Here is a 13,708-nt window from a genome sequence, read left to right as displayed (position 1 = left end):
GTTCAATAATATTGAGATCTGGGGACTGTGGTGGCCAGATAAGATGTTCATCTTCACTAGAAACAGCAATTTTAGCAAAACATAGTAAACAACACTAATAACAAATCAAAAAACATAAAATTAAACAAGCTTTTGACGGTTTTATAGATATTTCAAAATTATGATGCTAGGTGTTTCCATTATTTTGTCCAACCCCTGTATGTATATTTGTGTGTGTGGGTGTTTGTCTTCACGTGTGCTTGCATGTTTTCATCATGTTTACTTGTTTGTAAGCAATAGCTTCTTGCTTGTGTCATTAGCTTTCAATTCTTGACATAAAACATGACCGAGTTGTTAGCTGTTCAAAAGACTGGGAAATTATTACTTCTCTTGGATGCAAAGTGAGACTTGGTGATACGAAGGACATCTGGCTGTAGAAAAACTTTGCTTCAACATACTCTCGCCTGACCTATGGGAGCATGGAAAAGTAGATGTTAAAACAATGATGATGATTATAGTAACCTCTTAGTATTTTTCCAAACCTTTGCAAGGTAGGTTGTTGATCAATCAGATTTCTGTGACTATTCTGTGATCATCATCATTTAGCATCTGTTTTCCATGGGTTAGACAGTTTGACTGCAACTGGTAATTGGAAAGATGCATCAGGCTCCAGTTATTTGTTTCTTTTGTCTTTTTGTGGCTGATAAAGTAAATACCAGTTGAACACTGGGGTTGATGTAGTCAACTTACCTCCTTTGAACTCGCTGGCCTTGTACCAGAATTTGAAACCAATATTTTAGTGAAGTGAAAGCAGTGGGTTGGCAGAATCATTTGCATGCTGGGCAAAATGCTTAGCAGCATTATGTCTGTTCAAATTCCACTGAGGTCGACTTTGCCTTTCTTCATTTTGGGTTTGATAAAATAAGTACCAGTTGAGCACTGGGGTGGATATAATTGACTTGTCCTCTACCCCGAACTTGCTGGCTTTGTGCTAAAATTTAAAATCAGTATTATAGTGAAGTGAAGCATTGTTATTCATCACAAGGACAACACCATAATCCTAAAAGATGCTGCCTTTTCTCTGTCACAAAGTTGTACCCCACTCTCTGTTGAGGTTCTCTCATTGAATCAAAGGGTGGTTGTCGAGAAAAAGAGTGGAGTAGTAGTAGACTTAATATGGTACTGCATGTTTCTACCTTCTGAACCAAAACTGCCAGAACTAAACAGAATAAGTACCATTAATATATTTTTTTCCATTCATAATTTACCTAGGACTATATGATAAAATGTGTTTGTCCTTACTTTAAGGTTGCACTCCGAGGGAGGTTTCTGTTGCTATTTGTAGCAGATTAAGCCAATGCATTGAAGTTCCCTCAACTTCTATTTGGGCTGTCATTTTATCTTAATATTTCAATTTCTCTCTATACAGAGTCCGTTTGAATTGAACATAACGTTCACCTACCCACATTCCAACAAAGAATGCGGTTTCCTGTAAGTATTTACTGTTGTTATCTGCAATATTATTATTATTATTGTTGTTGTTGTTGTTAATGTTATTGCTACCACCACTGCCACAGCAGCAGTGAGCTGGTGCAGTCATTAGCATGCCAGACAAAGTGCTTAGTGACATGTCTATCTTCACATTCTGAGTTCAAATTTCACTGAGATTGACTTTACCTTTCATCATTTCAGGGTTGATAAAATAAGTATTAGTTGAGCACTGGGTTTAATGCAATTGACTTAACCACTCCAGAATTGCTGGCCTTGTGCCAATATTTGAAATCATTATTGAGAGATAGAGAAAGAGAGAGAGATACACACACACATAGGTATTCATACTTATCAGATGTGTGTGTATGTATATATATATATATATATATAATAGAAATATTAAAATTACTAAGTCTCTCTAAAAGAGAACAGCGGCAGCGTTCCCGGAAAATAATAGTTATCGCCATACTAATATGGCATTCTTATAAAAATAAGAATAAAGCTGTCCGCTTATTAGCTCCATGAGGCCATCGCCTTAAGTTAGCTATTTGATACACAAACTGTATCCATATAACCTTCGAACAAGGGAGGTCAGTCGCTCCACACTACTTGACCGGCAGCTACAGACGCGTTTCGGGGTATTGCCCCTTTTCAATGCAGCGTAGCCAGCCAGTAGGTGTCGCTTCCGACAATCTTTGTTCGATGGTTTTATTTACCTAGTTTCGGTGGAATACATCCACTTGTTTTCAATAATAGAAATATTAAAATTACTAAGTCTCTCTAAAAGAGAACAGCGGCAGCGTTCCCGGAAAATAATAGTTATCGCCATACTAATATGGCATTCTTATAAAAATAAGAATAAAGCTGTCCGCTTATTAGCTCCATGAGGCCATCGCCTTAAGTTAGCTATTTGATACACAAACTGTATCCATATAACCTTCGAACAAGGGAGGTCAGTCGCTCCACACTACTTGACCGGCAGCTACCGGTCAAGTAGTGTGGAGCGACTGACCTCCCTTGTTCGAAGGTTATATGGATACAGTTTGTGTATCAAATAGCTAACTTAAGGCGATGGCCTCATGGAGCTAATAAGCGGACAGCTTTATTCTTATTTTTATAAGAATGCCATATTAGTATGGCGATAACTATTATTTATATATATATACATACATACATACACATATATACATACACACACACATACATACATATATTCTTAGTAACAAGTCATATAAACTCCACAGGGTATGTAGTAATTAGTCTTGGGTATTTTTCATTGAAAGTGTTGAAAGTAATGAAGAGCCTCTCCCTCAGAGTGAAAGGCTGATTATATGATACCTTGTACGGACAGCTATGCTACATGTGACTGCTGAGGACATGTGAAGGTTTGACAGAAATAAAGCCAGTATGTTCCACTGGATGGGTAATGTCAGTGTACATGCATGACAGAGTGTAAGTGATTTGAGAGAGAAACTGGGTTTACGGGGCATCAGATGTAGCATGCAGGAGAGAAGACTGTGTTGGTATTTTTATTTTTTTTTTTTTACTTGTTTCAGTCATTTGACTGCGGCCATGCTGGAGCACCGCCTTTAGTCGAGCAAATCGACCCCGGGACTTATTCTTTGTAAGCCCAGTACTTATTCTATCGGTCTCTTTTGCCGAACCGCTAAGTGACGGGGGACGTAAACACACCAGCATCGGTTGTCAAGCAATGCTAGGGGAACAAACACAGACACAAACATATTCACACACACTCATATATATATATACATATATACGACAGGCTTCTTTCAGTTTCCGTCTACCAAATCCACTCACAAGGCATTGGTCGGCCCGGGGCTATAGCAGAAGACACTTGCCCAAGATGCCACGCAGTGGGACTGAACCCGGAACCATGTGGTTGGTTAGCAAGCTACTTACCAAACAGCCACTCCTGCGGTATGGCCATGTAATATGTATGAATGAAGACAGTTTCATCAAAGTTGCCAAACTTTAATTGTGGAGGGAACAGGTGGAAGGGGTAGACCCAGGAGTGAGAAAGGATCTTCAGATGGTGGGCCTCACAGAGCGGATAACAGGATCAAAATTTCTGCTGTTTTGCTGTGCTTGAGAAGACACGTCCAGCTAAGTGAATATGTGGTTGTCCTTGCATACAGGTTTGTCCCCTGAATCCCTCTCCAGCTGGGCATTCCTAATGTTGCAGGCTTGTGGGTGCTGGTGCCACATAAAAAGCACCTGTGCCGGTGCCACATAAGAGCACCCATGTCAGTGCTGTGTAAAAGTACCCAGTGCACTTAGTAAAGTGGTTGGTGTTAGGAAGGGTATCCAGTCATAGAAACCATGACAAAACAAACATAGAACTTGGGCAGCTCTCCAGCTGGCCAACACCTGCCAAACCATCTAACCCATTCCAGCATGGAACATGGATGTTCAACGATGATTATGAGGATGATATATATATATATATATATATACACACAAAACATTCAAACACTGTGGTTTGAAATCAGATGTCACTACTGTTCATATTATCTGTGGATAAATTTTAAAATTGATGATATCACCAGCAGTGACATAGGTGGATCGCAGGCACAATAGCATTAAATAGCTATGAATTATAAATTTGTATGAAGTGTTAGGATGCTTAGACAAGCATCCACCTGCTAGAAATAAGAGCTAAAGTCTTAAATTTATCCACCGTACCGCATCAAGATAACAGAGAAAAACAGTATGCGAGGAAGTGTAAATAGCTATAGATATATATGTGTCTCTTTCATTAATCAAATTATATATATAGTCTAGTTTCCAAAATTTTTGATTGATAGGGATATATAATCCAAGTGGGTACCAGTATGCACATCTACCAATTGATAATGCTGGTTAACATTCATGAGCTTATGTACCTTCAGTTGGTTAGTTTAACTATTAACTATTCTTCATACATTTTCACGCTTGAATATCCATTTGTCTCTATAGTGACTATGCTTTCCGATAGAGGAGAAATAATGAATCAGTTTAAGGAAAACTGAATAGAGAACATCCAATTTTTCATCATGCAGTCATTTATGTTCTTTTATTGCCGACTTAATGTTTCCATTGCTATCAAGGTGCATCTTTCACATCTTTTAGTGTATTTTGATGCTACAATCCATAAAGGACTTCATCAGGGTATTTTGACTGCTAATTTGTTTTCTACGAAATGGAAAATAATATACCAACTGAAAAAATTTTTGTTTACTATTTATTTGTTTATTCAACTGCATGGTGGTATCCTTCTAAAAATAGCTCAAACTAACCTTTTAACCCTACTGGTCAAAGGGAGGAATTAACTGCTATAAATGTAGGTCATATTACTATTCATCACTTTTAGGTTCTTAAAATCTATTTACTGTAATCAATGTTTGTAGCTTTGTGTCCCCAGTTCATTTGATTACTACTGGTTCGACCACCCCTATAATTGTTGTTCTTACTACTATTATTTTTATAGCTTCTGTTGTCTAGGTGACCAAGTTAGTAGTGGAAGTGGATGCTCTGAGAGTGTAGCTGTGAGAATAAGATAAGGATGGGCAAAGTTCAGACTGCTCCTACCTATACTGGCAGCAAATGCCTCTCTCTTAGAGTGAAAGGTAGATTGTTTGATGCCTGTGTGTGAACAGCTATGCTGCGAAGCAGTGAAACATGGGCTGTGACAGCTGAGGACATGCATAAGCTTGAAAGAAATGAAGCCAGTATGCTTTTCTGGATATGCAATGTCACTGTGCAAATTTGACAGAGAGTATCTTGAGAGAAAAGTTAGGCATAAGATGTGGTGTGCAAGAGAGACAACTGTGCAGGTATGGTTATGTGATGCATATGGATGAGGACAGCTGTGTAAAGAAGTGCCGATCTCTAACTGCAAAGGAAATCTGTGGTAGAGGTAAACCCAGGAAGACATGGAATGAGGTGGTGAAGCATGATCTTTGAGTCTCACAGAAGCAATGACTAGTGATCAAGACTTTTGGCGATGTGCTGTGCTTGAGAGGACCCATCAAGCTGAGCAAAATCACAATCATGGCAGATAACAGTGTCATGCAAATTGGCACCCATGCCAGTGGCACATAAAAGCATCCTGGTGTCACGCAAATTGCACCTGTACTGGTAGCATGTAAAAGCACCCATTACACTCTCAGAGTGGTTGGTATTAGGAAAGGCATCCAGCTGTAGAAAACCATGCCAAATCAGACTGGAGTCTGGTACAGCCTTCTGTCATGCCAGCCCAGTCAAACTGTCCAACCCATGCCAGCATGGACAACGGACATTAAATGATGAGGATGATGATGAATTATTAGTATAAGTAGGTAAAACAAAAATTTTATGTTTGAAATTATTTTCTCTTTTGAAGAAATCAGATTAGCAGTCAAAATGCCCTGATGAAGCCCTTGATGTATTGTAGCATCATAATATATTAAAAGATGCGGAAGATGCACCTTGATAGCAGTGGAAACATTATGTAGGTAATAAAAGAATATAAATGACTGCATAATAAAAAATTAGATATTCTCTGTTTTCTTTAAACTGATAATATATATATATATATACACACACACACACACACACACTGATACTCAATGAGTAACCTTGATTTGTGTTATTGTGGTCAGTATTGAAAGGGATAAAACAAATTTTTATTTCTTCTTCAGAACTGATCTTCATCCAGATATCTTCCGTAAAAGAAAGACCAAAAAGGTGATTGATTCCATGTTTTTCTTATATTTTTTACTGGTTTCAGTCATTAGACTGTGCCTTGAAGACCTTTTAGTTGAATGAATCTATTGGTCTCTTTTTTTCAAACCACTAAGTTACAAGATCATGTAAACACACCAACACCTGTTGCCAAGCGGTGGTGGGGACAAGACAGACAAAAACACACGTACACACACACACATGCACACACACACACACACACACACACATACACACACACACACACACACACACACACACACACAGAGGTTTCTTTTAGTTTCTATCTACCAAATCTATTCACAAAGCTTTGGTTGGCCCAAGACTATAGTGGAAGACACTTGCCCAAGGTGCCATGCAGTGGGGCTGGACCCAGAATCATGTATTTGGGAAGCAAGCTTCTTACCACACAGCCATGCTGTAATATTCTATCAGGAAGTAGGGTTGATACTGAAGAGATTAAGAAGATGGTATCTGTAGCACTCTCGAGCAAATTGCATCTCATCTAGTCTAGCTCTTTTTCCTAATCAATCAAGCGACAACCTTTTCTGTCACTTTCATGACCTGGTCCTGCAATTTGATGCCACTGTAATCTCTCCATGGGGTCCATATTACCCCTTCTCATCCATTTAAATTTTTTTAGGTTTATGCATAAAGAAAATAATAAATAGGATCCGCAGTAGTATTTTATGGGTCCATGAAAAAATTTTGCTTTAAAGGTATTTATTAAAAGAAACAGCTAGGTTTCTTTCTCTAACATTGTCCATAGTTCAGTCTACACAAAAGAACACGTGATAGCAAAATAGGAAAGTTGAAAAAAATATCTATAAAACAAGTTTTAACCATCAAATGGCTATGGGGGTCCACCAGAGTAAAATAGTAATTGAAGGAGTCCATGGGTTGAGAACCACTGCTCTAAGGCACCTTCTCTGTTCTAGTAGCAGTTAACTTCATTGCTGCTATGCAAGTGATTGGGTATGACTGTTCTGTATAACATCTTTGACTATAAGGGTAACAAGGCTGTATCCTACTACAATTATTCTTGATAGACCTAGGGCTTTCCCTGCCTTCACATCTTTAATTGCTTTATCTATCGTACTGTGTGTACTTGGTGCATTTTTTCATACCACCTATACTAGTCGGGTCACCGTGCAGTTTACAATATGAATCCTGTGGTGTTGTGGTTGCAATGAGGTGTAGAGAGAAGTAAGCTATGAGACAAAAAGGTCGGAACAACAGGTTTTTTGCTATAGAGCAACTCTGTGACTACATACATTTTAGAAGAAAGGGTTGGGGATGATCAAGTAGAGCTGGGAAGCAATAAAATAAAATAGCTGTAATGAAGTGTCAGGGTAGATTTTCAAGGTACGAGATGAGTTGGAACAAGTGGGTCAGAGGTGCCAGGAATGAGTTGAGGAGTAAAGGATGTCTGATAGGTCTGACTGTGTGGAGCAGCTGAATAGAAATACTGATACAGTAAACAGGAAAAACAACGAAAAGAGGGATGACATGATGTTGGGTATATAACATGAGTGCATGGGAGAAGAGGCAGATGCAGTGTGTGAAGAGGGTTAAATTTGTGGTGGTGGGGAGATCAATGAAAGTGGGTGAGAACAACACACACACATACACACAATGAAGTTTACTATAAAAGATATTTGCTCAAAACTGGTGATTTACTTCATTGTTAGTCAGATTTTGTCATGTCTGTTAATTCATATGGGAGGATGAATGGGTGAACTTGGTTAAAGGGACCACAAAACATGTATTGTTCAATTTTCATTTGTTAGGAGTTGGGTGAGATATAATGTTTAAGTTGTAGGATTGTGATGTAGAGCACCAGTGTGAAGTAGTCATCTAATGGCAGTGGAGTGATAGATGCTTCCCTGTAGAAATGGTCTATAGTATGTATTTAACTAATTTTACTGATACAAGTAGGAGATTGTGACTTTTAATTGTTTCTCATCAAAGCTATTCATCAATTATCGTTTTGTGAAATTGACTTCTAAACTTTGTAATTCTTTCAGGGAGATTGGGAGATGTTCAGTCGTGCAAATGTTGCCAAGGCTGTGTCTGAAACAGTTAATTCCATTTATCAAAAGTAAGTGAATTTTTTTTTGATTTTATCTTTTTTTTTTGTTGTGTAACTTATTTTGTAATCTTTTTGGTGAATCAATTAATCAGAAATCTATTTTATTTTTCATTTATTTTTGATGAATCGATGAACTGGAAACAAAACTGTTTATTTCAGCAAATTTAACAGTATACTTGTAATCATCATCATCATCATCATCATCGTTTAGCGTCCGTTTTCCATGCTAGCATGGGTTGGACGGTTCTACTGGGGTCTGTGAAGCCAGAAGGCTTCATCAGGCCCAGTCAAATCTGGCAGTGTTTCTACGGCTGGATGCCCTTCCTAATGCCAACCACTCCGAGAGTGTAGTGGGTGCTTTTTACGTGCCACCCGCACAGGTGCCAGACAGAGCTGGCAAACGGCCACGAACAGATGGTGCTTTTTATGTGCCACCGGCGAGAGGGCCAGGCGAGGCTGGCAACGGACACGAAACGAGGCGGTGCTGGCAATGGTCGTGAAACGGAAGGTTCTCTTACATGCCACCGGCACTGGTAACACATCTGCAATTTCCATTGATCGATTTCGATTCTGATCCTCACTTGCCTCAACGGGTCTTCACAAGTAGAGTTTCGACATGCCACCGGCACTGGTAACACATCTGCAATTTCCATTGATCGATTTCGATTCTGATCCTCACTTGCCTCAACAGGTCTTCACAAGTAGAGTTTTGTGTCCCAAGAAGGGAAGGTATGCATACGTAGGCTGGCTCCATCCCATGTAGAAGGCCACGGGTTATAGACTCACTTGTCCTGCCGGGTCTTCTCGTGCACAGCACACTTCCAGAGGACTCGGTCTCTAGTCATTTCCTCAGTGAGACCTAAAGTTCGAAGGTCGTGCTTCACCACCTCGTTCCAGGTTTTCCTGGGTCTGCCTCTTCCACAGGTTCCCTCAACCGCTAGGGTGTGGCACTTTTTCACACAACTATCTTCATCCATTCTCGCCACATGACCATACCAGCGCAAACGTCTCTCTTGCACACCACAACTGATGCTTCTTAGGTCCAGCTTTTCTCTCAAGGTACTTACACTCTGCCGAGTATGAGTATGAGTAATATTATGCTAAATTTCCCTGGCTCTCTTATTTGATGTCTTTTCTTTTTTACTTCAGGCATCTCAGTATTCTTCGCTATCTGCTTTCTTCTAGTCACTTCATTTTTGCTTACCGTAAAAACTCATGTAATTTACGCACTTTTTTTCGAAAAAATAGCAAGAAACTTTAGTGGGTGTGTAAATTACATGAGTGGATCATATCCAGAATATTTTTAGAATTTTTTTTTTTGTTGAAAAAAAGATGTACAAAACATAAAAATTCATACCAGAAGTTGACTCATTTAATGGACTTAAATATAATGAAGTTGACTTTTATTTATACTGGACGATATAATGCTTACTTTTTCTGTATAAATTTAGTAAAACAGTTAAATGGTTAACTACTTTTTGAAGTACACGTTGATAACCACGGTTCGGGCCATATTTTACATATTTTACTTGGTTGAGTAAAGTGTCATTGAAGCTGATATTTATTGATAATTAAATATTATTTGCAACACCTGTGCGTATTTATCAGCTTTGTTTTTGTTGATAATTCTTAACAACTTTTCCTGTGTACGCACGTCTGCGAGTGTATGTGAGAGAGAAAAGGAAGCACACACATATATATATACATAAATATATATACACACACACACATAGATATGCATACACACACAAATTAATGTATAATATATATATATATATATATATATTAGTTACTGCACGCATTTTTTTTCTCTCCTTCTTTCTGTGTTTTTTTTCTCTCTGTGTATCTTTCTGTTGAAGAGCGTAGGCTCGAAACGTTAAAGACTTGTTTTATTTATATTTCCTGAGCGCCATACTAATACAATTGTTTGTTTGTTTTCCACCTGCCTTCGTCTTTTGTCTATTTTCATAAAGCTTCCCGTTATATATATATACACATATATACGCATACAGCTATCGTCTGCTCACAATTTGTGAAATAATACTTTGGTTATTTCCGGTTAATCTCACACAGTTACTCAGAGACACACAAACACACAGTCCAGTTACATACACATACAAACACTTAAACACGTAGTCTCATACAGTTATACATACACATGCGCGCACACACACACACACACACAGATACTAGCAGACAATCAGCATCATATTTTTTTCATTTACTTATTTTTATTGGAACGCTAACGTTGAGGGAAAAGGAGGGTATGGCGAGTGAGTAAAGTGAGCTGACATCATCGAGGGATAGGGAGGGTATATTGAGTGAGCAAAACGGATTTTATTTATATAGAAGACAACACAAACACTTTGTAATTTAATAGCTTTTAATGTGATACCTGTTAAACAGAAATTAATTTTATTTAATGAAAATTTAATAAAATCTAATCATAAGTAAGAGAAATTATGCTAAATACAACTAAATTGAAAACATTTTCCCGCTGGCTGTATCGGCAATTCTGAAAACATTTTGACTTTCCACTGCATATACAGGGTTTTGAGGCTAAATTTGACAGTTTGCATAAAATGAGAAGAAAACAATATCCCATCTAAAAATAAAAGTATTTTAGAAGATCAAAAATTATCAACTAGATTTTGGCTGGGAGGTAACAGTTTACTGAAAGTAGCTACCGTAAACTTCCACTAATAGCCTCAAGACAGCTTCGGAACCTGGTGCTTGCATTCCACACTGTGTCCCTGGGAAGGTCTTTGAACACCTCCTTGATCTTGGCCATCAACTTGGCCTTGATATTGCAGTCAGAGTAACAGCTGTCTTTCTCAACTGTGCTCCACACATACTAATCTATGGAATTACTATCAGGGTAAATAGGAGGACAGAAATTGGGGCTGGTGAAGTCATAGAAATTCTCCAACAACCACTTCTGACTCTTTCTAGAGGTATGGCAAGGAGCCAAATCATACTGCCCACACATGTAGCCTTCCAGCAGTAACCCTCTCTAGCCAGGGTTTAACTACATTCCCCTGCAACCTCATAGTCATCTGAATTCGTCAGTTGTTGGATGAATTCTGACGTGTGGATGCAGTCAGAACACCTGCTGTGTCCCTTCTTGCTGGCCACTGCTTTGATGTCTCTGTTGCAGCCGAGCAGTAGAGATGATGTCGGCATTTTGATACCTGGCATGAGCCATCATGATACAGGTAACTCTTTTCCAGTATTCAGATGGCTTCTAGTCCTCCATGTCAGTTAATTTTTTCTCAACTACAATTTAAATCTTATGCTTTTCAACACTGTTGTCTGTTCACCAATACATCTAGTTGTGTCTGAAAAATGGAGACCTAAAAAAAATCATCAAATTTATCCTGAATACCCTGTAGGTTTATGCACTGTTAGAATGGGTATTATTATAAAAACTAGCAGTATCGCCCGGCGTTGCTCGGGTTTGTAAGGGAAATAACTATATAAGCATTTTTAGAGAGTTATAGCCAAAAAATAGCAAAAAAATGCATTAAAAATTGAAAAAAAATTAAGGTAAATTTTTTTTTAAATCGTTGACACATCGTAGATATTTTTAGAAAGTTACTTCCCTTATATAAAAGCGAAAAAAATGCATTAAAATGGGAAAATATGATGGTAATTTTTTTTTAAATCGTAGACTCATCGTAGACGCACGCTAATACCCAGAAGGGCTCGATATGAATCACGACTATAAGATACCCGCTTTTGGTTAAACTGCACCGCAAAATGTGGGAGTAGTTAGGAATCTAAATCGTAGGAGACAGACACACAACTTCACTCTTATATAAAGATGCTTTTTTTTTTTCAGTCATAGAGTTAGATTTATGAAGGTCTTCAGTAGAAAATCCTTCGAATTCTGACTCGCTGCTTGATATAATGAAATTCGTATCCATTTTTTGTCAGAATTACAAATTTTGAAAACACAATAGGAACAAATTTCGGAAAAAAATCTCCCATAATTCACGGAATTAAAATTACACTTCGATTTTTGTACAAAACTGTAGTTGAAGTGTTTACGAAGTATAATACGTGTTTTCACGAATGTACTAAAGAGATTTGCTCTGATATTCTCATTTAAATATGAATAGGTAAATTCGGGCGGCTTGGTAACTATATATAAGTGTCGTCTGTTTATACATAAACACTGTTTCATACTGCAATTATATATACATATATCTATATATAATATTATATAATAAAATATATACAGAGTAAAATAAAAACCAATTTACCTTTTCTGTCCGTCTGTGTGTCTTTGCAAATGTGTTGGAATGATAAGTGAGTTGAGTTTTGGCGCCTTTTTTACTAATAACAAACACACACGTGTTTGTATGTAGTTGTATGTGTATGTAGTTGTATGTAGTTGTATATGTATGTGTATGCGTGTGTGTGAGGAATGACACACACACACTCACGCACGCACACATGTACATCAATGCTTTCGGAGTGATATGTTAAAATATTGAGTTTTCTCGAATTTTGTCTTAATTGGTGGTAAAATTGAAAGAAATTTTTTATGGCATCACCCACTGAAGTACTCTGAAAAATCTTAGTTAAATTCTAATTGAAGAAATTGTGTGAGGAGTAAATGGTTATGTATTTATTTGTTTCTGTTTGCTGTGTTTTTTTATTTTTTGAGTAGTGGTTTAAATACTTTCAGTTTAGTCTTCCTCAAATCACTCTGTCGCTATTTACTTTCATTTTATTCGTTGCACACTGTGTGTGTGCGTTTGCATGTGGTGTAAACCAGACTAAGAAAAGCATTTGACACACACACCAGAATGTGAGTTTTCTGTAAATTTTGCTTAATTGGAGTTTAAATTTTAAAAACTGGACCTGGCATGACGCGATGCATTCTACTCTTAAAAATGCTAGGTAAATTGTAATTGAAGAAATGCTATATTGTAGATTTGTATAACTCCCAAAGGGAGGCAGATAAAATCTGCCTTTTATAATAAGAGATACTGCCAGTAACTGTAACCATGAAAGGGTTAAATTTTAAAAACAAAATTTACAAAATAATTGTATAAAGTAACTATTCAAAATTCTTACCGGTAATGCTGACTTGAAATTAATTAAATTTAAATAATTAACTTTAGTTTCTTGATTTTTAATTAATTTTTTTTCATATTTTTAGGGTTTATAAATTTCCTCCATTAACCCCTTTGGAGTCTTGTATTTGTAATTCCATCAAATGTCAGCATGATTCAGTATTTGTAGCAGGTATGTTCTCTCTTTGCTTTATTTGTACTATTTTTTTTTATCCTTCACTTTTTGCGATGGTTTTAAAGTTATAATCAGTGGCTGTAACATGAAAATATTAGAGCTGCTATTAAAAAACATGTTTAACCCTTTAGCATTCAGATTACTCTGACAAATTTAATACTTTTT

At 37.4% G+C, this 13,708-nt stretch overlaps 1 protein-coding gene across 2 annotated transcripts in view; it reads left to right on the top strand.

The window, feature by feature from the left end:
• The window catches only part of LOC115217303 (tRNA pseudouridine synthase Pus10), a 41,658-nt gene that overhangs the window by 17,096 nt on the left and 10,854 nt on the right, over nt 1-13,708 (top strand). For both annotated transcript variants that reach the window (XM_029786952.2, XM_036507445.1), the window contains 4 exons: nt 1,409-1,470; nt 6,150-6,195; nt 8,220-8,293; nt 13,455-13,540. In XM_029786952.2, coding sequence (XP_029642812.1) covers nt 1,409-1,470; nt 6,150-6,195; nt 8,220-8,293; nt 13,455-13,540 — 268 coding nt within the window. The remainder of the gene's footprint in view (nt 1-1,408; nt 1,471-6,149; nt 6,196-8,219; nt 8,294-13,454; nt 13,541-13,708) is intronic.

Source organism: Octopus sinensis, linkage group LG11 (genome assembly GCF_006345805.1).
Source record: "Octopus sinensis linkage group LG11, ASM634580v1, whole genome shotgun sequence".
NCBI lineage: Eukaryota > Metazoa > Mollusca > Cephalopoda > Octopoda > Octopodidae > Octopus > Octopus sinensis.
The sequence above is the reverse complement of the archived record's forward strand: the minus strand, read 5'-3'. Positions and strand labels throughout refer to the sequence as shown.